Here is a 26,470-nt window from a genome sequence, read left to right as displayed (position 1 = left end):
AAGATGCGTGGCCAGCAGAAACAGAGAGGTGATTGTGCCACTTTGCTTTGTTCTGGTGAGACCTCACCTGGAGTACTGTGTACAGGTCTGGAGCCCTTAATACAGGAAGGACATGGAGCTGATGGAGCGGGTCCAGAGGAGGGCCACAAAAAATGATCAGGGTGTGGGAGCACCTCTGCTACGAGGACAGGCTAGGGGAGCTGGAGCTGTTCAGCCTGGAGAAGAGAAGGCTCTGCAGAGACCTAATAGCAACCTTCCAGTACCTGAAGGGGGCCTACAAGAAGGATGGAGAGAGACTGTTTACAAAGGCCCGTAGTGATAGGACAAGGGGCAATGGCTTCAAACTAGAGAAGAACATATTTAGATTGGATGCTAGGAACAGGTTTTTTTACCATAAGGGCTGTGGAAGAGGTTGCTCAGGAACATGGTTGGGGCTTCATCCCTGGAGGTATTCAAGGTGAGGGTCAACAGGGCTCTGGGCAACCTGATCTAGTTGAGGATGCCCCTGTGTACTGCAGAGGGGCTTGGACTAGATGGCCTTAGGAGGTCCCTTCCAGCCAGACCATTCTATGATTCTATGATACAGACAGAGCATACACACACACACATCTACTTGCTGCTCAGAATATTGTTATTACTTCTCTTTTGTAATTATGCTGTCAAAATTTTCCTGTCAAGATTGTATTGTTATTTCCATAAAAATAATTTGTTCTTCTATATAGGATACGACCAATCAGTTCCCCTGCTACTTAACTGAGTTCACACCAAATATGACACTAACTAATTCATGTAAGAGATGACATGGAGTATAGTTTAATGGATATAATTATGGTTGTATGCTATACATATATAAGGCTATTTTATTATGCTCTTGTAAGATAAATTGTGATTAATTTAACAACTGTACAAGTCAATGGTAAATGGAGCAAATTATCTGTCAGACTAAGTTTTCTGAGGGCTATCTGAAATCCAGTGAAAGCAAAGAGGCAAAAAGACATTTCTTTATATAGAGAAGGAGGAAAAAACTAAATTTGTGAGCACAAAGCAAGCACATATCAGCATACAGGCATGAATGGTGTATGCTGCAATGACAAGATTTCCTGTGTATTAATTTTTGAGCTCTGATGCATAGACAATAAGAGAGTGCAAGTCCCAAGACACTGGTAGTGCTCCATTTTCCCTGAGCCAATGGCAGAAAAAAAAATCCCTGTTACCTAGCACATCCACGTGCCTGAAGGACAGAGCTCACCACAATGAGAAGAGTGCTGCAGGTTTTGGACAAAATTAAATGATTCCCATACAAAACCATCCACGCTTCTGTAACTCATTTACACTGCTATTCTTGACCAGCCACAGAAGCAAAGCAGAGATTAGGCAAATACCCAGTTAAGGGGAAGGGGAGTTTAAAGAGAAAACTGAAGCAAGCTATTCAAAGATCAGAGATTAATGTCCTTATCTTTTACAACCTTGATCTTTGGGTACAGGAATGCCATGCTTGAAACAATTCAGTAACACAGCCTTTGCATTGGGGTGATGTGAGTGAGGTCAGAACACCTCAGAATAATTTCTTTCCTTCTCTGGACAAAACAGAAGATTTGTCTTTTTCCTTCTATTTTCTGTAGTTATTGTTGTTGCTTCCCCAAGGACAAATCAGTAAGCAAGTGATTAAGTATTATTCATAGTCATATGATTTCAAGTGATATTTTCATGATGAACACCTCGCTAATGAAAGGCAACAACAGACAAGTGTCACTGCCAGCTTAGAGGTATTCTGAATTTAACAGGAATGGTTTGGGTTTGGCTAGGATAGGGTTAATTTTCACAAGAAGCTGGAAGGGCCACAGCCAGGATAGCCAACTGAACTAGCCATATTTGACACCATACTGGTATGTAGTGCTTGTTGGGGGAAGTATGCAGAGCTCAGCTGGGTCATCAATCAGTGTCAGGTTCCAAGCAGGCGACAGTGGTGTTGCACATCACTTATTTTACACGTTAGTTCATTAGTTTTGTTGTTACTACTGTTGTTTTTTCTATCTTTGTGTGTTTTATTAAACTCTCCTTATCTCAGCCCACAGGGGTTTGTACTTTTCTCCTGATTCTCATTCCCAGTCCAACCGGGCTGTTAAGGAGTGAGCAGTGCTTAATTGCTGGGTGGGTGGGGTTAAGCCACCACAAACACATTCAGTGTTTTACTGCCTGCATGTACACTTACTGTTTAATTAGGATTAATGGAACTTATGGGTATATGTTAGAAGCAAGATGCAGCCAATGCACTTGCTGCATTGTATAATTGCAATGTATAATTAAACACATCATCTGAATCTTTCATCAGACTCAACAAAGTCCACAGCACCACTTCTTAGAAACACGCGTGCAGGAAGCCTTGTTCCCAGCTCCTGCCAGGGACAGGACTCAGTGACAGCCAGGACCTGGGAACTAATGCCTCTAACACAACGTCTGTGTGATCAGCAGCATCCTAACAGTTCTTCTGGGCAGCACTGCTTGGCTCCAGAAAAATGACTCATTTGGGAAATGACAATACAGCTCTGCCACACAGGCCCCTAGCCATACTATTGATGGCAGCTTTTGTGTGACCAGTCTGTGGAGTGCCCCACCAAGAAAGATTCATCAGGGAGAGTAGGCATTTCAGTCTCTCTCAAGGCTCTTATTTAATAGCCTTGCTCAGTACTTCCTACAAACAGCATGGGCATATGCTTCATTTAAGCATACTTTACTGAAAAGAGATGGATTACAGCATGTTCCAGTGCTTCCAGGATCTGGATGTGTTAGCAAACACTGATCTGTGCTGTGCCAGGCATGCTAAGATGTTTCTCTTTTCTTTTCAGTACAAATTCAAACAAGAATTTCTATACTCAAAACTGTTATTTGCTTAGACAAAAAATACACTCAGAAATTTTTACTTAGCTGTTTCAGTGGATTCCAGGTTCACTGAAAACACAAAAAGAAGATGACAGAGCAAGACTCACTAAGACAGAAATACTTCAGTTGTGAGAAAAATGGGAGAAATGAAAAGTCTGGTGGTTTCACAGAACAGCTTATGCAAAAGTGGCATGTTCTCATCATGGAGGCAGGTGAATAGTGTTCTCTCCATGGTTTATTGCTGCTATTGAAAGCTTAGACCTGAAATACGTATGTGAAATACTTCTTCTGTAGATATTTACTTAAGTACCAGCCTCATCCAAAGTGGAAAAATGCCAAGTCCTGCATTCCCTTTCCATTCCAGCACCCCCATCCGAAGTGCAAAAGTAAAGTGCATGTCTGAGGCCTTTCCAGGGTCAGTGCCTCTCTTGGCTGCTGTGCTGTATTTCCTCTGCAGATCCCAATCTGATCCTACCTTGCCTCTCTTTTCTTACTTAGAGACTCACAAATCATAAGATGAAAGCAGCTCCAAAAATTCACAGAATGTGAGGTTGGAAGGGACCCCGAGGATCATCTGGTGAAGCTTTCTAGGTGATAGTGCAGTTTAAATAATGATGGGCCAGCAGCCCGTCAAACTGAGTCTTAAAACTGACCAGTGTAGGGGAATGCACTACTTCTCTTGGGACATGATTCCAATGTCTAACTGTTCTCACTGTGAGAAATTTTCTCCTGGATTCCAATTGGAATCTCCCCAGGAGTAACTTGCACCCCTTACCCCTTATCTTTTGCATGTGCCTCCTCATAAAAAGGGAGTTTCCATCATCCTGGTAGCCACCCATTATGTACTGGTATGTGGTAATAAGGTCTTCCCTAAGCCTTCTCTTCTCAAAGCTGAATAAACCCGCTTCTCTCAGCCTCTCCTCAGATGGCAGCTCTTCAAGTCCTCTGATCATTCTTATGGTCCTTCTCTGGATGCAACATGAAGAAAACAAATTTGTGATCAAAACCACCATATTAAATAATCTTCTACTTACTAAAAGCAGAGTGATGTTCGGTACAGAATCACCCATTTTCCTCTGCTCTTTCCACATTTTCAGGACAGCTGGAACCAGCAGAGGCCTTATTTTCTTGCTTTACATACCAGTGTCACAAAGCACAGCTCTGTACAGAACAGCAGTCTGCTTAAGACAGCTTTAGTAAATGGGAGAGCACAGCACCCAGATCATGTTGGCCTTGCAAAATGATTGTTTTCTGTTTCTCACTTGTGCCCTTCTGCCCTTGGCTAATGGGGTACATTTTTAAGTCTGAAAGCCCGTGGCTTGGACAGGAGCACTCTGCTTTGGGTTAGGAACTGGCTGGAGGGCCGAGCCCAGAGAGTGGTGGTGAATGGTGCCACATCCAGCTGGCAGCCAGTCACTAGTGGTGTGCCCCAAGGACCACTGCTGGGCCCCATGGTCTTTAACATCTTTATTGATGATCTGGATGAGGGCATTGAGTCCATCATCAGTAAATTTGCTGATGACAGCAAGCTGGGGGCAGGAGTTGATCTGTTAGAGGGTGGGAGAGCTCTGTAAAGGGACTTCAACAGCCTGGACAGATGGGCAGAGTCCAAGGGCATGAGATTTAACACATCTAAGTGCCAGATTCTGCACATCGGCCACAGCAACCCCATGCAGTGCTACAGGCTGGGGTCAGAGTGGCTGGAGAGCAGCCAGGCAGGGAGGGACCTGGGGGTACTGGTTGACAGTAGGCTGAATGTGAGCCAGGAGTGTGCCCAGGTGGCCAAGAAGGCCAATGGCATCCTGGCCTACACCAGGAACAGTGTGGCCAGCAGGAGCAGGGAGGTCATTTTCCCTCTGTACACCACACTGGTTAGGCCACACCTTGAGCACTGTGTCCAGTTCTAGGGCCCTTAGTTTACGAAAGATGCTGAGTTCCTGGAATGTGTCCAGAGAAGGCCAACAAAGCTGGTGAGGGGGTTGGAGCACAAGCCCCATGAGGAGAGGATGAGGGAGCTGGGGTTGCTTAGCCTGGGGAAGAGGAGGCTCAGGGGAGACCTTCTTGCTCTCTACAACTACCTGAAGGGAGGTTGTAGACAGGCGGGGGCTGGTCTCTTCTCCCAGGCAACCTGTGACAGAACAAGAGGACACAGTCTCAAGCTGTGCCAGGGGAGGTTTAGACTGGATGTTAGGAAGGAATTCTTCATAGAGAGAGTGATTGCCCATTGGAATGGGCTGCCCAGGAAGGTGGTGGAGTCGTCCTCACTGGAGGTGTTCAGGAGGAGACTGGATGGGGTGCTTGGTTGCATGGTTTAGTTGATTAGGTGGTGTTGGATGATAGGTTGGACACGATGATCTTGAAGGTCTCTTCCAACCTGGTTTATTCTATTCTATTCTATTCTATTCTATTCTATTCTATTCTATTCTATCCTATCCTATCCTATCCTATCCTACTCTATTCTAAAACAACTGTTCACTGAAGTGGGCAATTTCTCTTCCAATATGATACACCACCTTACTTAATACTGTTTGTATTATGTGATTCTGTGATACTTTGAACTAAAAATATACATTTGAGTACGTGTTAGTGATTCTCAGTGATACAATTTCTCTGTTCAGAAGTTCAGAAAATATTCCCAACTGTTTGTCACCTGATCTTGGCATGCTTTACAGACTTAATCCTTAAAAACTGGCAGCAATAGATCTTTCTAAGGGTATGGATTCAGCTCCCTTCTAGCTATAGACAGACATACTCCACAGACTTCGTGGTAACTACCAATTGCTACCTGTTCCAGAAGACTGATAGGCCTAATCAGCAGGGATACAACTCAAAGCCCATCCTCAAATGTCTCCTACAGCGACCTACTTTCAGCATGAATACTCATGAATAATTTCCTCCAAAATGCAGGTATATGTATCCAGTAATGTTGCTGCCTGGATATGTCTCTATGTGCTGCAGGTAGTTCCAGGAGGTCCATGGTCAACAGGCAAAATGAGCCCTGGCATCAAGAAATGCAGCAGCCTAATCTCTTTTGTGTACACAGCTACTTTGATATACACTTAATATTTACAACATCAAGAACATCTCCCTCTGAATGACAAGCCCACTTCCTGGCCTTCAAGTTTGCAAAGAGACTGGCATGAGCCTTCTTGTCTGGAAAGAATTTCCACTGAAGAAAATACATGCAGAATCCTGAAATGATGACAAATACATTTCTTAAGAAGAGTGAAAATCTAAAGAAGTTGTAGTAATTGATGAGTCTTCATTTCAGTGCTCTCCTGCAAGACATAATAACTTGATAAATGCTGCTTCTAATGCATACCCTTGTATTAGAATTACTAGTGCTACAATTTCATTTTTCAAAGGACTTGATTGTCATGCTGTGCATCCAGATGAAAAAAGCAAGCAGATGACTATTCTGCCAAAGCTGAATTTGTCCTGTTTATAATACTGTCCTGCTATTAAACAGAACTCTAATATTGTACAGATACTAGCCTCACTAGTAGAACTTCAAGGATAAAGCCCCCCACAACATTAGTTTATAACTAAACAGCATTTGGACACAGAAAATTAAGGGTGGGAGCAGGCTCAGCAATCCACGCTTCAGGATCAGAAGGCAGTGGCAGTGCAGGAGGTGGTTAATCAACTCACTAGCTTCCATTTTCTGATAATTAAAACTACAATGATCTAATTTTACTGTTCTAAATAAGTCAGGGCCTTGCAAAAAAAAAGTACTATGTTTTCTTAAATTATATATTTCAGCACTTAGTATTTTTAGTTCAGCTACTAAAGAAAGAATTAAGGGACCTGTAGAGTCAGCAGTGGACTCCGAACCCTGCAGTCCAACACAAAGAGGAGAAGGCTGTCTCACCCTACACATGTTTAATTCTTCTCTTGACCACACTTAGCAGGCTTCAGCAGTCACTTTAGCCAAAATTCATCAATCTTTGTACATAAATTACTGACAACAATCAGCAATTATTAGATTGTTCTGGAAGAACTTAAATGAAGTTTTGTGATTTTGACAGGATTATTTGCCTTACATTTATCCTTGGCACAGTTCCACTGAACTTGGAAGAAAAACAGCAGGGATTAATTTGCCCTTTGTGTATGTATGGTGCTTTATATACTTAACACAAAAAAAGGCACATTTTTTTGGTGTTTGTACTTCTTTGGAATGTGCTAGGTGAGATTTTTTTCCTCTGCATTGTAGGGATCACAGAGTTTATGCTAAAACTAGCCAAAATTGGCAGTGAGAGGTAAATCTTGTAACATTTTGATGTTCATCTAACAGCTCTTAATCCATAAGTCTTATGATCACACAAGGATGTCAGATCCCACTGAATTTAAAGGCACACAACTGCAGAGGGGTACAGAGGAAGAGAGAGGCCCTAGTTGTTTTGATTGCAGAGTAATACTTCAAAACATTCCACCTAGAAGTTGTACATCAATACCAGACAACCCCCAGATGCACTGCATTTTATAATGGTCACACTCTGATAGAGACATTATATGAACATCTGGAGCCAACATGGATGTCCACACTTAAGAGCAGAGCGAGAGTCAACCCACATTAGGTGCCAGTCATGAAAGGCTGCAACCCCTGCTTGCACCTTCCTGTCACAAGAGCACAGGACCAGAATGAGATCTTTGCCAAGCTGATCATCAGATAGAGACCTGCAGCCAACAGAAACCAGTATCTAATCTCATTGAATCTTCATTGGGATGCCACTTTATTTCTAAGACAAAAATACCTTTGTAATGCCTCTGCTTGCACATTCAGTTGTCACAGGTTAATTAAAGTAAAAGGGGGAGGGGGGGGGGAAGGGGGTAGGAGTTTGGAAGGGAAATTATTCCAAAAGCACAATGTGCCTTAAACTGGCCTAAGATAACATACATCATCAACATTTTGGACTTCATGAAGAATCCCACCCAAACCTTCCTTACCTCCTTGATTACTATCAGCTGTGACTGATACAAATGCAGATATGTGACTTAACATTGTATTTCTTGCAGACTGGATAGCACCCTTTAATCACAACTTGTCACTTAGGGCTTTAGTCCTGCAAAGACCTCATAAACGTTCACCCAGCTCTTAATGGGACCAGTAGCAAGGCATCACAGATGATTTTAAAATCAAGCAACCTTTTGTAGGGGACAAGGCAGAATTTAAATGTCCTATTTACTTTCAACTGTACTTTTGTTTGTCAAAAATTTGCTGAGCTTTAGGCTCCTTGCTACAATTATTTCCTGCCTTTTCCTTTACATAAGAATTATACTCATCCTTGTTTTCTGTTTAGGAGAGAAGCATTTTTACATACAACCTCCTGTAGTTCCATATTGCTCAAAATGTTCTGTATCATGTATGCACCACTTCCAGTACATTGCTCTTTTGTTATGAGACAACCTAATGAGACCACTGTAAATGAGCAATTGCCCTACTCTAGTCTTTAATCAGACCTCCAGATTCTATCTGCAAAAATCTGCCATGCAGAGCTACGCATCTGTAATAAATTCACTTGACAACATTCCTCACTTTTCTGCAACTTGAAGATTTATTAATGCCAGCACTTCTTTCCCAAAGGAGCAGGCTCTACAGAAATCAGAGACTTTACTGACATATCAAGTTTTAGTCATATGCCAATCATTTTACTGCTGGTAAAATGCAGCTACCTCTGAGTACAGTAACAGCATAGTACTGCAACACTACACCAGGCTGAGGAGAGGAACTGCCACACAGTTTTTGAGAGCACCAGTAAGAAATTCAGGTATTGAGAACATAATTGACTGAACTGGAACTTGGAGAACACACTGATACAATGTTGCTGTGTATACAAGAAGTGCTAGGAGGTTTTGAAGGTTGATTTATGCTCCAGATGCAATCTCACTTTGTCCTCACAGTGCAACAACAGAGAGAGGCTAACCCTGCTCTGGAAACTTTACAACCGTGAAAATGTGGCAGCTATGCCATTTTTGTGAGGTAGCAGTAAAAACTAAGCAGTAACAACTGCTGACCTTGTTTGGCTTCTGAGAACCTTGCAAAAGCAGTTTGAAAGGGTTTGTGTTTTTTAATGAATCTGTTGAAAGTAAATCACCCTCCCAGACAGCATACTGCTACGTGGACAAATTCTGCGTAGGTTTGAATTCCATTGTCCCAGCTTGCAGGTTTGGGATGGGCAGGTTGCAGGGGCATATTGGTCAAAACCAGCTCCCTCCAGTATATACAACAGAGATACACTACAAACCAAGGAATGCAGAGTAAGTATCTTCACCACCCAATTCAGATTGTCATTAGTCATCTTCAGTCATATTGAGCTAAGCAGTCAGCTCTAAAGCAGAGAGAGTTTTGTAAGGGAATTTCCATGAGGGCTGTTACAGACAGGACTACTGCAAAGTACCATCTTAAGATGCAGGCATACAGAAATGGGTAGCAAAAAATTTAGATTGCTTTCCTTCATTTCTAATGCTTATTGGGGTATTACTTAGTAAAACTGGGTATTTAATTTTGCCCATTGTTTTATTTGGTAAGATCTGCAGACTCCTGCCAATTTTAGGTTGCTCAGGTTGAAGTATCATCCAGGCTGCTAAAATCACTAGTTTCACTAGTTTTACTGTAGTCATTGTAGCCACAACAGGGATTTCATATAGGTAGGTTTTTCTCCCCTCCACTGTTAGTCTCTGCTCTGTCTGACCAGACACTCTTGGGCTGAACCAGTAAGGGAGAAGATGGAGAACTTGCTCCTGCCTTCACATCCTCCCACGATGGCACCACTTGACAGCTGGAAGAGTAAAGCCAGCACTGTCAATACTCAGATCCAGCAGGAGCTGGCAACTCTGCTTAAGAAACAAATCTCCTCCCTTCTAGAAGACCTACAGCCAACAGGGAGTTATTCTGCACATGGGATAACCATTCAGCAGACATATGCTGTTTTAACATGAGCTTTATCCTGTAACATTGATCAGTCTGTGTCAATACTTGATGCTTTGACAGCAGCAAGAGATGAAAACCATGAAGGACAAGGAATATGAGAATTTTCACTGACAACAGGGAAAAAACATTTTATTTCTCTTGGGTTAAAGTTTAGGTGTTATCAATTTCATGGTTAAGGTTGTGGCCACCCTTCTTGTCTCTGCAGGCTGCTCTGATTTACAGGTCAGAGAAACCATTTAATAAAGCCACTCTCTAGGTATTTTCCCCATGTCCTCCTTTACCTCCCCAAGTCAAACATCACTTTTCTGACAGGGTGAAGGCAGTACCCAAACCCCAACTTTAAGCTCCGCTGCCTGAGGCCACTTTCTGGTTCATCAAAAGAGTGCATAGTCAAGTTCCATGTCTTCTCCACCCTGTGCACACAGCAAGGTGGCTTCATACCCTCTCCCATGACACAACTGAACCCAAACCAAACTATAAGCCTGCTCTAAACCAGTGCTTCCCCTGCGGCAGCAGTACATTTTCTCACAGGCTGTGTCCCCAGTGGTACCCAGTTGACTTCTTTCACATCCTATTCCAAGCAGGGACAGTTTCTCTATGTACCACCTCACAAGCCCGTAGAAGCAGGGCATTCTCGTGCAACACAGCACCTCATTCTTGGCCACCCCCTAACCGAGCCGTGCCTGGGGGGCCACCCCAAAAAAACCTCCCGCCCAGCATCCTACCTGGCATCAGCTGCACCGCTGCTTCGGGGGTGGCTGCAGGTGCGGCGTGGGGCTGCTGCTGGCTGGAGCTGACCTCAGGCTCGGCACTCACTGAGGGCGAGCTGGCCACCTCCACACCCGGGGCCAGCTGCGGGGCAGGTGGGAGGGTCTCCTCGGTGCTCGGCGGCTCCTCCTGACCAGGCAGCTGCAGGGCCGAGAGGGGAATGCTGATGGGTTTCCCGGCGGGAGCAGTGGTGTTGGAGCTGGTGGCCGGCACCTGCAGGGCAGCAGCAGGGCCTCCGCCTGGCCCCCGCGCTGGGGAGGCCAGGGGGCCCCGGGGCGCTCTCTGCGTGGCCTGCCGGAGGGCGCCGGGCGGGGAGGCGGAGAGGCGCTGCGGATCGGGGTCAGGGCCCACGGCCGGCTGGGGCAGGGCCCGGGCAGGCCCCAGGCAGGAGGGCCCGGCCTGCACTTGCGGCTTGGGCTTGGACATCTGCGTTAGGGCCAGGGCTGGCCCATCAGCGCCAGCCGTCAGCTCAGCGTTGGCCACTATGTAGTAGTCCTCAGGGAGCTCCTGCTTGATCTTCTTGAGGAGCACCTCACCGCCGCCGTCATCGGCGGGATGTGCTTGGGCAGCGGCGGGCAGCCCAGCAGCCGGACGCTTGCGGGGGCCGGCGGGGGCCCGGTGAGGATGCGGCTCAAAGTCGCTGTCCTCGTCAGTGACAGAAGACTCGCAGACCATGTCAAAGAGGGTGGCCTCATCCTCATACTCCTCCACAGGCTCACCCAGCTCAGACGGCTCGCTGCAGTAGGAGAAGTCGCAGGAGTCACGGGTGCGGGTGCAGTCCAGCTTGGCCTTCCCTGTCCTGTTTGGGTAGCGCTCCAGCGGGCTGGCCTGCGCCTCCGAGGGCACCCCCAGCATGCTGGGGCTGTCCGAGTTGAAGCTGCGGCTGTCCTGGAAGCAGACACGCTCCTGGGAGCCAGCCCGACAAGTGGCAGCCAGAGGCCAGTGGTAGGCGTGGCCGGCGCTGCAGCCCCACATGGCTGTCAGGTTGCCATGGGTCCCCTCGGAGAGTAGGTGCTTGAGGTTAGGAATGAGGCTGCAGATGGTGCCATGGCTGTGGGCCCAGCTCACGAGCTTGGAGAGGTTTTCAGAGGAGGTGTGAAGGCAGTCCTCCATGGTACAGAATCAATCAACAGTGCCTCACCACTGGGAAGTCAGCTGAAGATGTGGTTCAGAGCACAGGGTCCTGGCACTCAAAGTTGCGTGTTGCTAAGATCATGCTTGCTGCTCACCTGCAAACAGAGAGCAAAACCCCACTCTTCAGCACTCCCAAAGCAAGACCTCATTTGCACGGGCAAGTGAAACATTTGTAAGCTCAGCTAAAGCCATTTCACCCTCATCTCATGCGCTCCAAAGACATTTCTCAAAACAGTGCCTGCTTTTGAACAGCCTCTTTCCTCAACCTGTCTGCCAAATATCTTATTTTAAGCCCAAGGGAAGGAATATCCCCACCATACACAACCAAAATAAAATGCCTTTCCAAACAAGCTAGTTCAGTGTCAGTGGCAATATAATTTGAAGCTTAAGTCTCTGTTCCAATGCAAATGCAGCCCAAAAGATGGTGATTGTGTCTTCATACTTAGGAAATTAAAATTAAATAAGACCTTAAAACACACAATTTATATTGAACAACAGTGCAGCAACTAAGCACCAACTCAGACACTCCCACTGCAACTGATGAAACTTTGTGACGTTTTACATAATTTATCCACATTCTCCAGTGTAGCAGATACCTACTTTTCAACTGACTGTGACAGGCATTGAAAGACCAGAAACTTTAGTTTTCCATACAAGAAAAAAACCACCCCACCACACAAGTTCATCATTTGCTGGGCTATACTGACAGTCATCAGTTGTCCAAAGACTTTATCAGCTTTAGGGACTTGCAAGCTTTAAGTTGTAACCTTCCTTAAACTCTGATGGGTCAGCCTTTTGCTTTTTTTATCATATTGTCTATTTTCCCAGACCTAAACCATGATTCTGTTCAAGACTTGCCGCTTTCATCAGAACTAATCAGAAATTTGCAGCATAGAGCACAAACCTCTGGGCCAAAGCCATGAACACTACAGTATCTCAGGTCAAACATAAAAAAAACTAAACTTGAACATGATCATCCTTTCCGGCTTCCTGCTCACATTGTACAGCTACTTTCCGGGCAACATCTCATCTCACACAAGACTGCAAGCCCTCAATTTCTCAGAGCTTCAGCATCAGGACTTTCTAGGAGACTTAGCAGTTGTTTCTCTGACTTGCATTTGTTTTATCGCCATAGAAGACAATGAAACATGATGCAAAAGATGCTTTACTAGTTCAAGTGAAAAGAGAGGAAAAGAAGGAAAAAGATAAATTTAAAGGTTATCCATCCAGTAAACAAAGAAGAGCAGGAAACTGTACTCTAAGTCAAATAAAAATACTGAAATTGTTTACAGGTAACTTCTTGGACTGTAGCTTTCTTTTACCTGAGTGGTTTACCAAGGTATATGGTATCAAAACTCCACAATATGAGTAGCAAGGTTCTGATGATATGTAAGTATAGCTATATGATATGTCTAGAATTAATGGCATGGGGCTTAGTCACTGCCTGATGGACATCAAAACAATGCTGGGGCTGAGTGCCTAGGCAGGTGGGGCAGCCCCAGCCCCAGGCATTGGGCACTGGACTGACAGACCCAGCCTGAGCCAAAACAGGGTGCAGGTTCCAGAGCAGGCTGAGCAGTGCTGGTAAAGCCCATGGATGCCTCTCATATTTGCTCTAGATCACCTGCTACTGTTAAGAGGCTGTTCAGAGGAGGATTTGCTGATAATAATTATTTTTTAACTTTTATTTTGCATATAATGTTCTGTATTTCACACACTTCCAGATTTCAGCTGCAGGCAATACTCCTTTTACTATTATGCAGGCATTTAATTGTTCAACTACTGCAAATACAAGATTTTGGTTTTTCACAACTAAATGAGAATCAAATATCCTAGAGCAATGAACTCATTGAGATTAGTTTTCAATAGATCCCTGAGTAGTCTGAGGTGGGAAATCATCACCCCCTACTGTAAAGATCCTCAAGGACCATGGCTGAAATAGATCAGAGTCAACTGTGAAGCCCTATTTGACTCCAACAGGTCCAGGTAACATGGGCTCTAGAGGGCTGTAAGAAACTTAGCACTTCAAAGATGGACCCCAACACACAGCCCTCAGCCAGGGTCCTCATTATTATTACTACAGAACTGCACAGCCTCTCTTTCTTACTGTTCAAAATACAGGTGGAGGGGCTGGAGAAGATCAGTAAAAGAATAGAATAGACTAGAATAGACTAGAATAGACTAGAATAGACTAGAATAGACTAGAATAGAATAGGAATAAGAATAAGAATAAGAATAAGAATAAGAATAAGAATAAGAATAAGAATAAGAATAAGAATAAGAATAAGAATAGACCAGGTTGGAAGAGACCTTCAAGATCATCGTGTCCAACCTATCATCCAACACCACCTAATCAACTAAACCAGAGCCTAAACAACTCAAAAAATGTCATAGTTGTGGGGCACAGGCTGGGCTGAGAACATTTTGAGCTAAACTAATAGAGATTAAATGCACATTTATATTCCTCTAACATCACCCATGTTTCCTGCCTCACCAACTGTTACCTGCTAGAGGTCACTTTTTCAAACAAGGGATCACATCAATAGAGTTTCAATTTGGCAAATACATATTTTAAATTATTAATCACCTAAATGGAATTTTCTCCTTAAAGTAATGAAGGGGTACCAAAGAAACTTCAGCATTGTCAGATGATACCAAGGTCTGAGAGTCTCTTTGTACGCACCCGACGAGAGAGAAGCCCCCTTTGGTGAGTTTCTCAGACAGCTAAAAGCAACTGGGAATGTCTGCTAATTTTTTCAGGTCAATTTGGAGGCTCTCCCTAACCTTCACCTTCATGTGCTTTGTGAAAATGAGCTGCAATACTTGGAGCTCCTGACATTCTCATCTTACTTGCATTTTAATAAAGGCAGAAAAGCCCTTTACATTTTCCCCAACCGAAATGCAGCATTCATTTGCAGTCTTACACCTCATTTTATTCACTGCCCTCTTCTACACAAGCATTTTGAGAAGCAAAAAATGAACTGTGTCATGTGCTATGTGGTGGCTAACTGCCCCTGGAGAATGCTTTCCCTAAGATCAACACAAATTATTACCTGCCTACTCAACTATTTGAAGCTGCCTGCCAGCTGGCTGCAGATCACCACATTTGCTGTGTGCAAAGGGAGGGGAAGAGTCTGTATTTCAGTGGCTTTGCAAGCTGTGTATCCCTGCTCACCAGTCTTGTTCAGCAGGTGGCCTGTGCAAACCAAGACTGTAAAAAGAATGGACAAGTACAGCCATGAGCCTCATTATGGGTCCTTCCTCCCCAACCACGTGCTGTGCCTCACTGGTGCAGTCAGGAATGGGAATCAGCATGGGAATTTATACATACTTGGCAAACTTCTAGGTATATTCCAACATCTTCAAAATTAAGCATGACATGGAGAGGAGTCTGGACAAGGGATGGACAGGAAGATTTTTAGGAAACAAGATATAATGCTGTAAGGGGTGCAGGGTGCATGCACAGAGAGCTATTACAATAATTCAAATTCCAGCTTCTATTGTTGCCCACATGAAACCCCAGCAACCATACAGATCTCACAGCACCACCTGCAACACAAAGTTCTTTCCATGACCAGTGCCTCTGTGCAGTAAGTGCAGGATGTCCCCTCCTTTCAAGGTTTTAGGCACTAGAGAAGGCTCCCCTTTTCAAACATACAGTTTTTGAACATTTGAAAGCTTGCTGTATTTGGTTATTTGTTTTAAATCCTTTAAAGATACACTGCCAGTTCTGACAGAGGTCAAAACCCCCAGGGCATCCACATCTCTGCTGACTAGTATATTCGAAGATATGGACTTACAGTGCACTCTGCCTCAGAAGAAAGAGGAAAACAGTAAACCCATACTCATACAAGGCAAAGGGGACAATCTGCAAAGTGAACAGGGGAAAGGAGGGAGAGCTGTAGTCAGGGCTACAGTCAGAAGCTTCATCAGTGCTAACTCGGAGGAAAGCATGGAGCTGCTCAGTTGCTGCATGACCTGAGATGTATCTTGGAAGGCAGAAAGCTGAGTTTGGCTGAAGAGCCATTTTCCCCACGGGGTAATGGGATCGGTCAGCTGCCACAGTCTAGATTGTGCAGGACTGAAAATCCAAAGACATCAGTAATTTAGAAGCAATATGCCTTCAGTTCACCAGCTGCAGGAGAAGTTGACAACAGCCACTTTGGCAAGGAGGGACTCATCCTGTAGAAAAAACAGCAATTTCATCATTTTCTACTCAGTTTCCTGAAGATGGACCTTGTCTGCTCAGTCAGACAGCATCCTGCTAACTGACAGTCTGCTCTTCTTTGCTAAATCACATTTTAAAGATGATAGAAATCCTTCATTCAGACTACCAAGATTTGATGACTCATGCTGAATAATAACCTGCTAACATGTATGCTCTGAAATCATACAGTGGCTGGCAGAAACACACTATAGCTTCAGTGTGAGTAACACTGGTATCTCAGCTGCTTTACAGATAGCAAAGCCTTAACACTTTTCTGCATTTTAGAGCCTAGCAATATTTAATTCAGGATGAAGCACATCTAGGTGCTGGAAATTCACAGAGCTATCTGGACTTTAAATTAAGAATCTGATTTTATGGCTTGTTTAGGTTTTACAACCTCATTTACAACATGTCACTGTTGTGACCAACGTGTCCTGTGTACAGAACACATGCTTATGCCAGAAGGTGTTATTGCTGCAAAACCATTCCTTGAGATCCTTGGATGCATCAACTGGAACATCATTTAATTTGGGAAAGGGGAACATTTTCTGTATTCAGAACAAAGGCTTTGCTACAGGAAATCTACTTGGCAACCAAAGGGTAATGGAAAAACAACAGCCTCTAGAGAGCATCCCTCTTCCATGTTGCAGCATGTGACTTGGCTTAGCTGGTTTCATGAAAACAAAATTCTTCCTAATTTTATACATAGCAGTAGGAACAGGCCCTTCATTATGATCCAGACAAGAACAACTGCAGTTGGTAGCTGTGGCCACCATGATCTCTTTCCCTTATCCTATGCAGAGAATAAACAAACGCCAATGGTACTTAGGTACTTCATCTACCTTCCCTCCTTTGCTTCCTTGTACATGAGAGTGTTGCAGTGGAGTCTTGGTTAGGACCTCATGGGAAGCTCTTCAGGACAAATGGGGAAATCTCTGATGTGGCTCACCCAGAAAGGAGGCAGTGGAGGTAAGCATGCAGTGAATATAAAAAAATGTGATGAAGCAGAGGTGTGCAGTGGGAACTTGGTGTCCACCAGCAGCGTCTGTGCACTGGAACATGCATTTGGTAGGCCTACAGCTCAGGGAGGGTGATGGGTGGATTTTGTTGTAATGAAGGAAACTTGTTGGGATCCTCTCCTCTCACAGGCAGTTAGCAACGGATTTCCTCTCAAGGGTAACATCAGACAAGTCAGCACAGACTAACTTGCATCACACATATGCATGTTTGAAATTCTGTCACCACCAGTGATTATTAGCATTTCAGGAACTTCCATGCTGATTTTTGTTCAGAGGAATAATACATAGAATAAACCAGGTTGGAAGAGACCTGCAAGATCATCACGTCCAACCCATCAACCAATCCAACACTACCCAAACAACTAACCCACGGCACCAAGCACCCCATCAAGTCTTCTCCTGAAAACCTCCAGTGATGGCGACTCCACCACCTCCCCAGGCAGCCCATTCCAATGGGCAATCGAACAGCATAGCCATGGCTACTGAACCAACTCTTGGGACACAATATCAAGGCTGATACTATGGGCAACATGGTAGAGGCCAAAGAATCTCAAGTAAGATTGATTTGCAAAAATTTTGTTAGCAATAAAAAGTAATCTTACAGCTGTATGAAACTCTAAAACTGGAATCCTAAACCATTGAAAGGTAGGTGTACAACATTCTGAATTTACTCATTTTACATAGCATGGATTTCAAATCAATCTTACAACAGCTGAAATCTGGCCTTCAGGTGCTTTTAAGGAGAAGCAGTGTTTTAATAGCTTCTTCATTGAGAGGTCCATTTAATAGCTTCTCTTCACTGAGATTGCTGAAGTTGTTGTTAACTTGCCAAAGGACTGCAAGAGACAGTCATTCCAGCAAACAGACCAGCAAATGGGAAGGGCTGGGAATATGTCAGTGCATTCTCTCTAATTTTAGAGTTAAGGAGTAAAAACTCTTATGACAACTTAAATATTATCAAATTTACTCTCTGCTTGTAAGAAACACAATGAAACAAGAGCAAGAGAAAGACAGGAAGAAAGCACATAGAAAGTAATTGTATTTTATAGGCAAGGTATGAATCAGCTAGGTCTCCCACTTTACCATGGGGGGGAAAGGGGCAGACCTCCATCTCTGATACAAACTGCACATGGTTCCTTTCAGTTAGAAAGACATGGGTTTAATGTAATGTCTCTCCAGCAAACAAAAGGGTATAAATTACAGAGAAAAGGCTCACAAATTCTGGCAAGTTCTGCAAGCCTGTGAGATACTTTGGGAATGTCATGTATCCTTAAACTGGAGAATAATTCCTGCAGATACACTTCTCTGTCACTGTTTCCTTATGATTTTTGTACAGTCTCCAAGGTATTTTCAAGGGAAGAACAACCTCTCAGCCTAACAAAATCAATGACTATTTCCAAATTAAGTGAGCTTACACTATTTGTTCATGTTTTTAGCTCTGTAAGAACTGATTTAGAGATAAACCAAGATTTACAGCAGGAACAAAACAAAGCCTTCATGCTAGTTTTCCACCTCCACAATTTTAGGCTTATCCCAAGTTTTTATGATTTGGTTATTTATGTCACACGTTTTTTGTGTCTCAGAGCTTCTGTACTCCTGTCTGGGGATTTCTGAAGACAGTAGGAGCTCTGATATTGAATAAGCAGGACAGCATATCTCCCACATAATTTCTATCACCAATGAGCAGCGCCAAAAATGCTTTCCTGAGGTGAGAGTACAGGAGGAAGTAGGAAGAAAAAATAATCTCACATCTTTCTGGGCAAGTAGTGCTGTTCTCCATTCATAATAAACTCACAGTTGTCTATCACACTTGCTCCATGAGACCGCAGCTCCTCCTCAGCTGATGGTTAGTTGTCAGAGAAGACACTCTCCTTGCCAAGTGTGGCACGCCTTCAACTATAGCTGTCATCACAGCAAGCCTGAGGAAAGCAGTAAAACCTGTTTGCTGGTGTAACTCACTCAGCTGGCTGAGGGAAAAAAAAAAAGGGATTTGGCTGGGCAAGTGTTTAGGGGTTTCCCTGCCTTTTCACTCAGAAGACTACCACATTATGAGCCTCCCAAATCCACTGACAGAAGACTGGACTGAGGAACGCTCTGGGGACTTGATCCAAATATAATGCCACAAGCATGACTGCTTCTATTTTTGTAGTTTTCCTTCAGCACCCACTAAAAAGGAGCCTTGCCCCTGCACAGCATGGCTGAAGGATCATAAAGGGACCAAAAGAGCATCAAGAGGAGAAACAGATGAAAAAGGAGAACAGATGGTACCAAAAATCTGAGCGATCTGAGCAAGATCTTGTCACCTAAGAATGTCTCTTCTTACCCAGATGCCAAAGTCTCAATTTAAGCTTCCTCAGACTGATTTGCTGCTCATTCCATTCCCCCCAGCTCACTGTGACTCTCTGGATAACTGCTTAGACAAGTTAATTCCTTATCATGAATCCTCTACTAAAACACTCCCTGTGCTGGTGCTTCCCAGCACTGGGCTTCCCTTCTCAGGAGCATAGGCCTGACTTGGTTGTCCTCATTTGCAGTAAGCAGGATCATCAGGGAACAGTACATAAATGCATGGGACTGTTTCTTCTTGCTGAGGCAGGATCTTCTTTGCAGGGAATATGTCAGAAAGGAAAGTGAACTTTCTACTGTCAATGGATGTTATCTGCAAAGTTTCTGAGCACCTCTAGCTCTAAAGAAATCAAAGCACTTGGCAGTGCTACATTTCCTTTTTGTTACCTTGTGTCTTCCCTGCATATCCCACAAAGGACATGCCCTGCCATGCTCTTCCCAGAAGCTCTGTACGACTAAGGTAATCCTTTAAAATATTCACCCTCCACACTGCTGAGAACTGAGCAGTGTACCACTGAACCCAGGAAAGATTTAGGCTTTTGAAAGCACTGTATCATGTAAACACAGTTGATGGTGTTTGAACAGTGCAAACACAGAAGATGGAGAAATCCTGCTTGTTTAATTCAGTATTTAGCACGTGCACCCCTGAAACTTTCAAACTTCTTCTCTGCTTCCCACTGTGGTCTGCTGCAAAGACCTGAGAGATGAGATGGACTCTCTACCCTGGTTTGAAAGCTGTGTCTTCAGGCTGAACAAATGGAAACAAGTTTTAGCACTAGCAGTTTTGAAGACTTCAGAGACTGTTAGATGATCTATCTGATGATCATGGTGTACCCCCAGGTAGTGACACAGGCTGAAGGGAACTACAGGGACCTAACATGGAAATAATTTCCCTCTCTACTTACACTCTGTGAGCTGCATTCAGATTTGATGTTTCACCTCACCATTATGCAATGCTGGGCAGCATTTGTAGCTGCTTGAATCATCGGTGAAATCTAGCTTGCCTATCTCATCTCTTCACAGTAAATACCTCTGCCTCAGCACTACAGTTCAAGTTGCAGCTCAATGTCAGAATTCAATGAGTAAGCACCTCCTTGTAAAAATGTCTGGGGCTTGTTGCTTTGGGTTTGTTTCTGTTTTGTTGTTGTTTTTGTTTTTACATACATATGTACCACTGGAAGAACACAACTGTGTGCTCAGTGTGCATATATGGATTTATTTTTGGCTGTATCTTAAGTTCCAAGTCTGAGAGGGAAAAGGAGCAGAAATGAACTTTAAAGCCTCACCATGTCACCAAACAGTTTCCAGAAGATTGCTCCCACATAGCAGTTTTTAATATGCTTACAAAAATGGCAGAGTTTAGACAGAAGGAAAACACAATCAGTTTTGAATGTCCTTAAACTGAACCCACAAACCAAATTCTGCATTACTGAACTGCTAAAGCAATTAGACTACTCCTCCAGCTAGGAGGAACCCAACCCAGCCTCACCTTTCTTCAGACTGTCATAGGATTTACATTTCAGAATGCTGTCTGCCGCAGTGGCCAAAAATGACCCAATACATGTATGACCCAATACCTATCTGTGTTAGGAATGCTGCTATACAAACCAGAACTTTCAAAACAAACATATACCAGCTGGACCAGCTCAAATCTTGCTTTTAAAAACACAAATGCTCTAAAAATCCTACAAGAAACAATGATTTATTCACTGTGCACTCCAGCATTTGTTTCTATAATGGTGGAAAATTCTCTAGAGCAAAAGTGCAGAGACAGTAAACATTTTCAGTTGCATTCACGTTTTTCTCCACTAGCAACAGTGGAGAAGATGTAGGAGAAAAAAGATTAGGACAAAATCCATCCTGGAAATGCCCATGGAAAGTTGTGCAACTCTTAACTTCTTTGAATCTAGCTGTGCTTGACTTGAAGGTCTGATGAACTTTTCAACACCTTCAAACACCTTGTGTTCTTTTCATAAAGTATCTTCCTACAGCAAAGTCAAAATTAAGGTTTCTAGCTCTGATATTGTTATCACTGCACTGTTGCTCATTCCATGAGCACAGGTAGGAGCACTGCTGAACAGAAACAAATAGAATAGAATACATAGAATACATAGAATAAACCAGGTTGGAAGAGACCTTCAAGATCATCGCGTCCAACCCATCAACCAATCCAACTCCACCCAAGCAACTAACCCACGGCACCAAGCACCCCGTCAAGTCTTCTCCTAAAAACCTCCAGTGATGGTGACTCCACCACCTCCCCAGGCAGCCCATTCCAATGTGCAATCACTCTTTCTGTATAGAACTTTTTTCTAACATCCAGCCTGTATCTCCCCTGGCGCAGCCTGAGACTGTGTCCTCTTGTTCTGGTACTGCTTGCCTGGGAGAAGAGACCAACATCCGTCTGTCTACAACCTCCCTTCAGGTATTGTGAAGCAGCCAAACCACCCACCATCAAATTTGCTTAAGAGAGCTTGATCTAATATCCAATGAGATGAAGACTACATTGAGCTCAGCAGTCACTGAACCCACCCCAAACACCTGTTTTATGAGGAACATGAAGAAATCCCATTTTATTGAGGAATAATGTCAATGCTGCCACTTCCCTGGATGGCTGAATTTTGATCTTTATTCTTTGGGGAGCCAGAACTGATTCAAATAGGACTCTAAACTCATATAGTTCTTGTATTATTTTATTTGGTAGATGACATTTTTAACTGAGTCCCCAGTACTCTGATGCCTGTAGTAAGCCTGATTTTCTTGCTTTGAGTTCAAATTTTGCCTACCAAAATTTAATATTAAAAACCCCACATACAAACAAACCACAATTAAAAAAACAAAAAAAGCCACAAGAGAAACCAGTAAGACAAGTGATTTACCATGCCCTGGTTTCACAGACATTTGCTGAGGAATTCAACATGAGTAGGTAATCCCACATATAGCAGTATCTGCTCTTTCCAGATCTTGTGTAAATACAGGCTGTGCTCCAGCACAGCTACAGAGGTGGGTTATAGGTCTGCAAGACAACCTGTTAGAGCTCTTTGGTTTCTGATTCAGACTTGGATTTTAATCTAGCGATGTCCAACTGTTCACGAGAGCCCAAAGCAACCTCTGTAGCTCTCAGGACAGAGGTAGTAAGCGGGTCATGCCTCCAGGAAACAAGAACAATATCTCTTGCTTCATTTCTCTCAGTCCAGCATCTCTTTGAAGACTCTCTTAATGACTGCAAGCTGTGCTTCATGCAAGATCTGGCAACCTAACTGAGACCAGTCTAGCGGGGAAAGGAGAGGGGAGGAGCATGTGTGACAAGAGCAACACGACTTTCCAGAGAAAATGCAACATGTTCCTCCTGGTCTGATTTTATCAGAATTGGGTCCTGCAATAACCAAACAGGGATTCTCAGGTACCTCCAACACTTGATGCAGAACCTCTGACATAAAAGCTGCACTTTGGAGGAGGCAGAAATGGCAGTGTCAGGGAATCCTGTTTCCAGTCAAAACCTTAGTAGGATCATAAAATTACAGAATGGTTTGGGTAGGAAGGGACCTGAAAGATCAACAAGTTCCAAGAACCCTGCCTTGGGCAGGGACACCTCCCACTAGAGGAGGTTGCTCAAGGCCTTGTCCAACCAGGATTAGTAAAACACTGAAGGGAGTTTTACTGTAGCCTCAAGTCAGTCTTGACTATCTTGCATTTTACTCCCTCTGCATTCAGCAAAGGGTATTTTAAAATCAAGAACACATTTTCTGGTAAACCATTTCTGAAAGGTAAATCAACAGTAAGACTTCAGATTGCCAAGTGTTTTTAAAAAACAAGCCTAGCTCTTACTTAGCTACCAGGGAGTTTATGCATCATGGCTTGGTTATTTTGTTCTGTTTATTAAAATCTGTTTAAAACCACACCATAGCAAAGATGCTAGCATTTGCTTCAGCTTGCAGCACACAATCATTCTTTCACAGAGAAATGGCACCACATGTTTACAAAACCTTTAAAATATATGATTTCCTGAGTTTACAGCAATGTGTGTGTACCCCTTCTCATTTTAGAATTACAATGAGAAGAATGAAGCACACACAGCCTGAAGGCAAGATGCTTTCCCTGGTCTTTTGTTTACCTAAAAATTGCATTAAGAGAAAGCCTGCACCTAATTTACTAAAAAGAAAACAGGAATGTTGATGTTGACTTGCACACAAATTATGAAGACCAACCCCTTCCATCTTCTTAGTGGAAAAGCAATGCCTTCAACCCCAACCCAGATAACTGTTTCATGTTATTCCTCACAAGCAAATACAAGCAGCCTCTGCCAATGGAAGATTTTGCTGTGCCAGGTTCAGCCGGTACTTTTACTTGTAGGATTTCTCTCACTTCAGGGCTCTCCTGAACTAAAGGAAATGGTTAAAAAGTGCAACTATGGCAATATTTAAAGCATGCACTATTTGTCTAAATGGTGCAAATGAAACTCCACCATAAACCACTGATGCAAAACTGAGGGGTTGTTTTCTGTACGAAATTAGAACAATCACAGCAACTCAGCCCTTCCCTGTGAGGATGAAATTTCACTTTTTATACCAGAAGGTAAGCATTTAGGTTTTGTTTATTTCTTTTCTCTTTTTTTTTCTTTTTCAAATTACCATAGAGATGGTTTTTATTGTTAAATGATTTTCCAAGGACTTAATTCTTAGCAAGAAAAGCATTCTGAAACTGTCGTTATTATGTGCTACCATTAACAATTATTCCTATCATTAAGCTATCAGTATCAAACTGAAATTTTGCCCTGTAATTGCTTTTTAAAACCTACCAAAAAAAAACCCAAAACAAACAAACAAGAAAAACCAAACCACCAAAACTTGAAGAAAAATGTTGAAAGAAAAACAAACTTGAAGAAAAATACAAGAAACACAAAGACAGCAGATTCTTCCACAAACAGACTTGTATCCAATTGTTCATAACAGATCCCAGGCAGCTGAGTCCCTGATAAAACTCATAGACAAGACTTGGACATGACATAGAAAAAACAGTAATATGAAAGTTGCTCCAGAGATGAGCCAGTAAAAGCAAGGATCTGCACAGAAATGTAAGCTAGTCAAAAATACACCCATTAGATATAAATATTAGATATGCTCCACCCAACTATGTGCCAATTGTTTGGTTGGTTAGGGTATTTTTATCATCCCTAGAAATATTTCATAGAATCATAGAATGGTTTAGGTAATATGAAAGCTGCTCCAGAGAAGAGCCCGTAAAAGCAAGGATTTGCATTGAAATGTAAGCTAGTCAAAAATACACCCATTAGATGTAAATATTAGATATGCTCCACCCAACTATGTGCCAATTGTTTGTTTGGTTGGGTTTTTTTATCATGCCTAGAAATATTTCATAGAATCATAGAATGGTTTAGGTTGGAAGGGACCTTAGTGATCATCTACTCCAATCTCCCTGCCATGGGCAGGGACGCCTCTCAATGACTTGGCTGCTCAAAGCCTCATTCAGACTGGCCTTGAACACTCCCAGGAAGGAGCCATCCACAATCTCCCTGGGAAGCCTATTCCAGGGTCCCACAACCCTAGTCCTGAGGAATTTCTTCCTAAGATCCAGTATAAACCTACTCTCCTGTGGCCGTTTGACGCTGTGCCTTTAAGGAAGGGGCACACTGGCTAAATGTTTGTAAAATATTTTGGTATTCTAAACGAATTTCATTGGCCAAGGATTGTGGGAGGTCAGATTGGACCCGGGGGAGCTGGGAACTTTCTCTCAGTCTTGCTTCCTTCGCTGTCCCTTTCGGCTGGATCTGCTTCTGGGATTCTGGCCAACTAAGATAAGATACTAACTCCCTGTGCAAGGCCTTTATTCTTTTCCTGCCCTGTTAACTGTCCTCGTCTCTTCTTCTACCTCTTCTGGGGGAGAAGGGAGGTAGGGGGTTGAAGGGGGCACAGGGGGAAGCCCCCTCTGTGGGGGGTCTGGTTTCTGGTTGAGTTCATTTGCTGTATATTCCTGTATATATTGTAAAATACCTGTATTTGTTGTGTTACATATAGATTGTTTCCTTGTAAAATATAATCTCATTTCTCCGACTGGGTTTAGCCGTGGTCTCTTTCTCAGTGGGGGAGGGAAAGCAGAGCCTTTCCTTTCAAACCACCACACTTTTTTTATTGGCGCCCAACGTGGGGCCAACTGCAGCTCGGATTGCAAAAGATGGAGAGTTTAAATTTAGTTCTGGGCGTCGGTTTGGGTTTGGAAAGTTGGGGCTCAGGTTTTGTGTTACCGGGGCGACTGTGTGAACTCCTGTGGACTGCAGAAGGATAGCTGGTGCGTGGCTCATGGCATGGAATTCCCTACTGTTGTTTGGGAACAGCGAGGGGTGGTTCTTTCTGTGACTTTCTGCCCAGGGTAGCTTAAGAATGCTCGAGTAGCCTAAGAAGGCGAGACCTGCCTTCTCCTCGTTCTCTGCGGAGCGGCAGGGAGCGGAGGAGGGGCAGCGGCAAGCAGAGCGTGGTCGGCCCGCGGCCGCTGCGGGGAGCGGACACCCGCGGCGAGCGGGCAAGCGACTGCTGGAGGTGACTCGGACTCTGCATCGCGGCGACAGAGACGGCGGGGGCCGGGCCGGGCCGCGTTCAAGCGGCGGCGGCGGCACCGCCCAAGCCGGGCTGCGTTCAGGCGGCGGCGGCAGCTGTAAATCTTTCCCTGGTGTTTTCGGACGTGTTCCGAAAATGGCGCCGAGCACCTGGCTCCGCCTCCCTGCTTCTTCAGCGGGCTGTGGCGCAGCTCCTCCCTCTTCCGGGGGTGGAGGTTGTGCAGCCGGATGCTGTCCTGCCTCGGTACGCGAGCGCCCAGCCGGGGGGTGCGGAGTGCCTCTGGCATGCATCCGTGTAGCTTTGGTCCGCGTGAAAGCGGTTGGCTGCGGCACCCTGGATGGATTGAAAAAGGCAGTCGTGGAGCCGGATTGTTCCGACTGGCCTGCCCCAGGGGTGGAGAATTTGCCGCTGAATAGGAGAGTAAAGGCTTGGCTGAGAAGTTGTGAGGTATTTCCAGGTGACCAGGATGTCCCAAGGAGTCCACAAGGAATTCACACTGCAGGAGAAGGACTGCGTCGCTGGGAGGTTCCATCACATGAGGAAGAACAACTGGAATGGACTGATGCTTGAGCCTGAATGAGAGACTGGTTGAGTGGACGCCCAGATGAAGATG

The 26,470-nt window shown here is 44.1% G+C and overlaps 1 protein-coding gene across 1 annotated transcript in view; it reads right to left on the bottom strand.

Annotated features, from left to right (window-relative positions):
• Window positions 1-26,470, bottom strand: part of KIAA1958 (KIAA1958 ortholog) — a 63,088-nt gene that overhangs the window by 11,706 nt on the left and 24,912 nt on the right. Inside the window, exon 2 of the mRNA XM_054178080.1 lies at window positions 10,537-11,808. Coding sequence (XP_054034055.1) covers window positions 10,537-11,692 — 1,156 coding nt within the window. The 5' untranslated portion in view covers window positions 11,693-11,808. The remainder of the gene's footprint in view (window positions 1-10,536; window positions 11,809-26,470) is intronic.

The sequence above is a fragment of the Dryobates pubescens genome, chromosome Z, assembly GCF_014839835.1.
Source record: "Dryobates pubescens isolate bDryPub1 chromosome Z, bDryPub1.pri, whole genome shotgun sequence".
Taxonomy (NCBI): domain Eukaryota; kingdom Metazoa; phylum Chordata; class Aves; order Piciformes; family Picidae; genus Dryobates; species Dryobates pubescens.
Note: the sequence above shows the minus strand (reverse complement) of the source record. Positions and strands in the feature narration are given on the sequence as shown.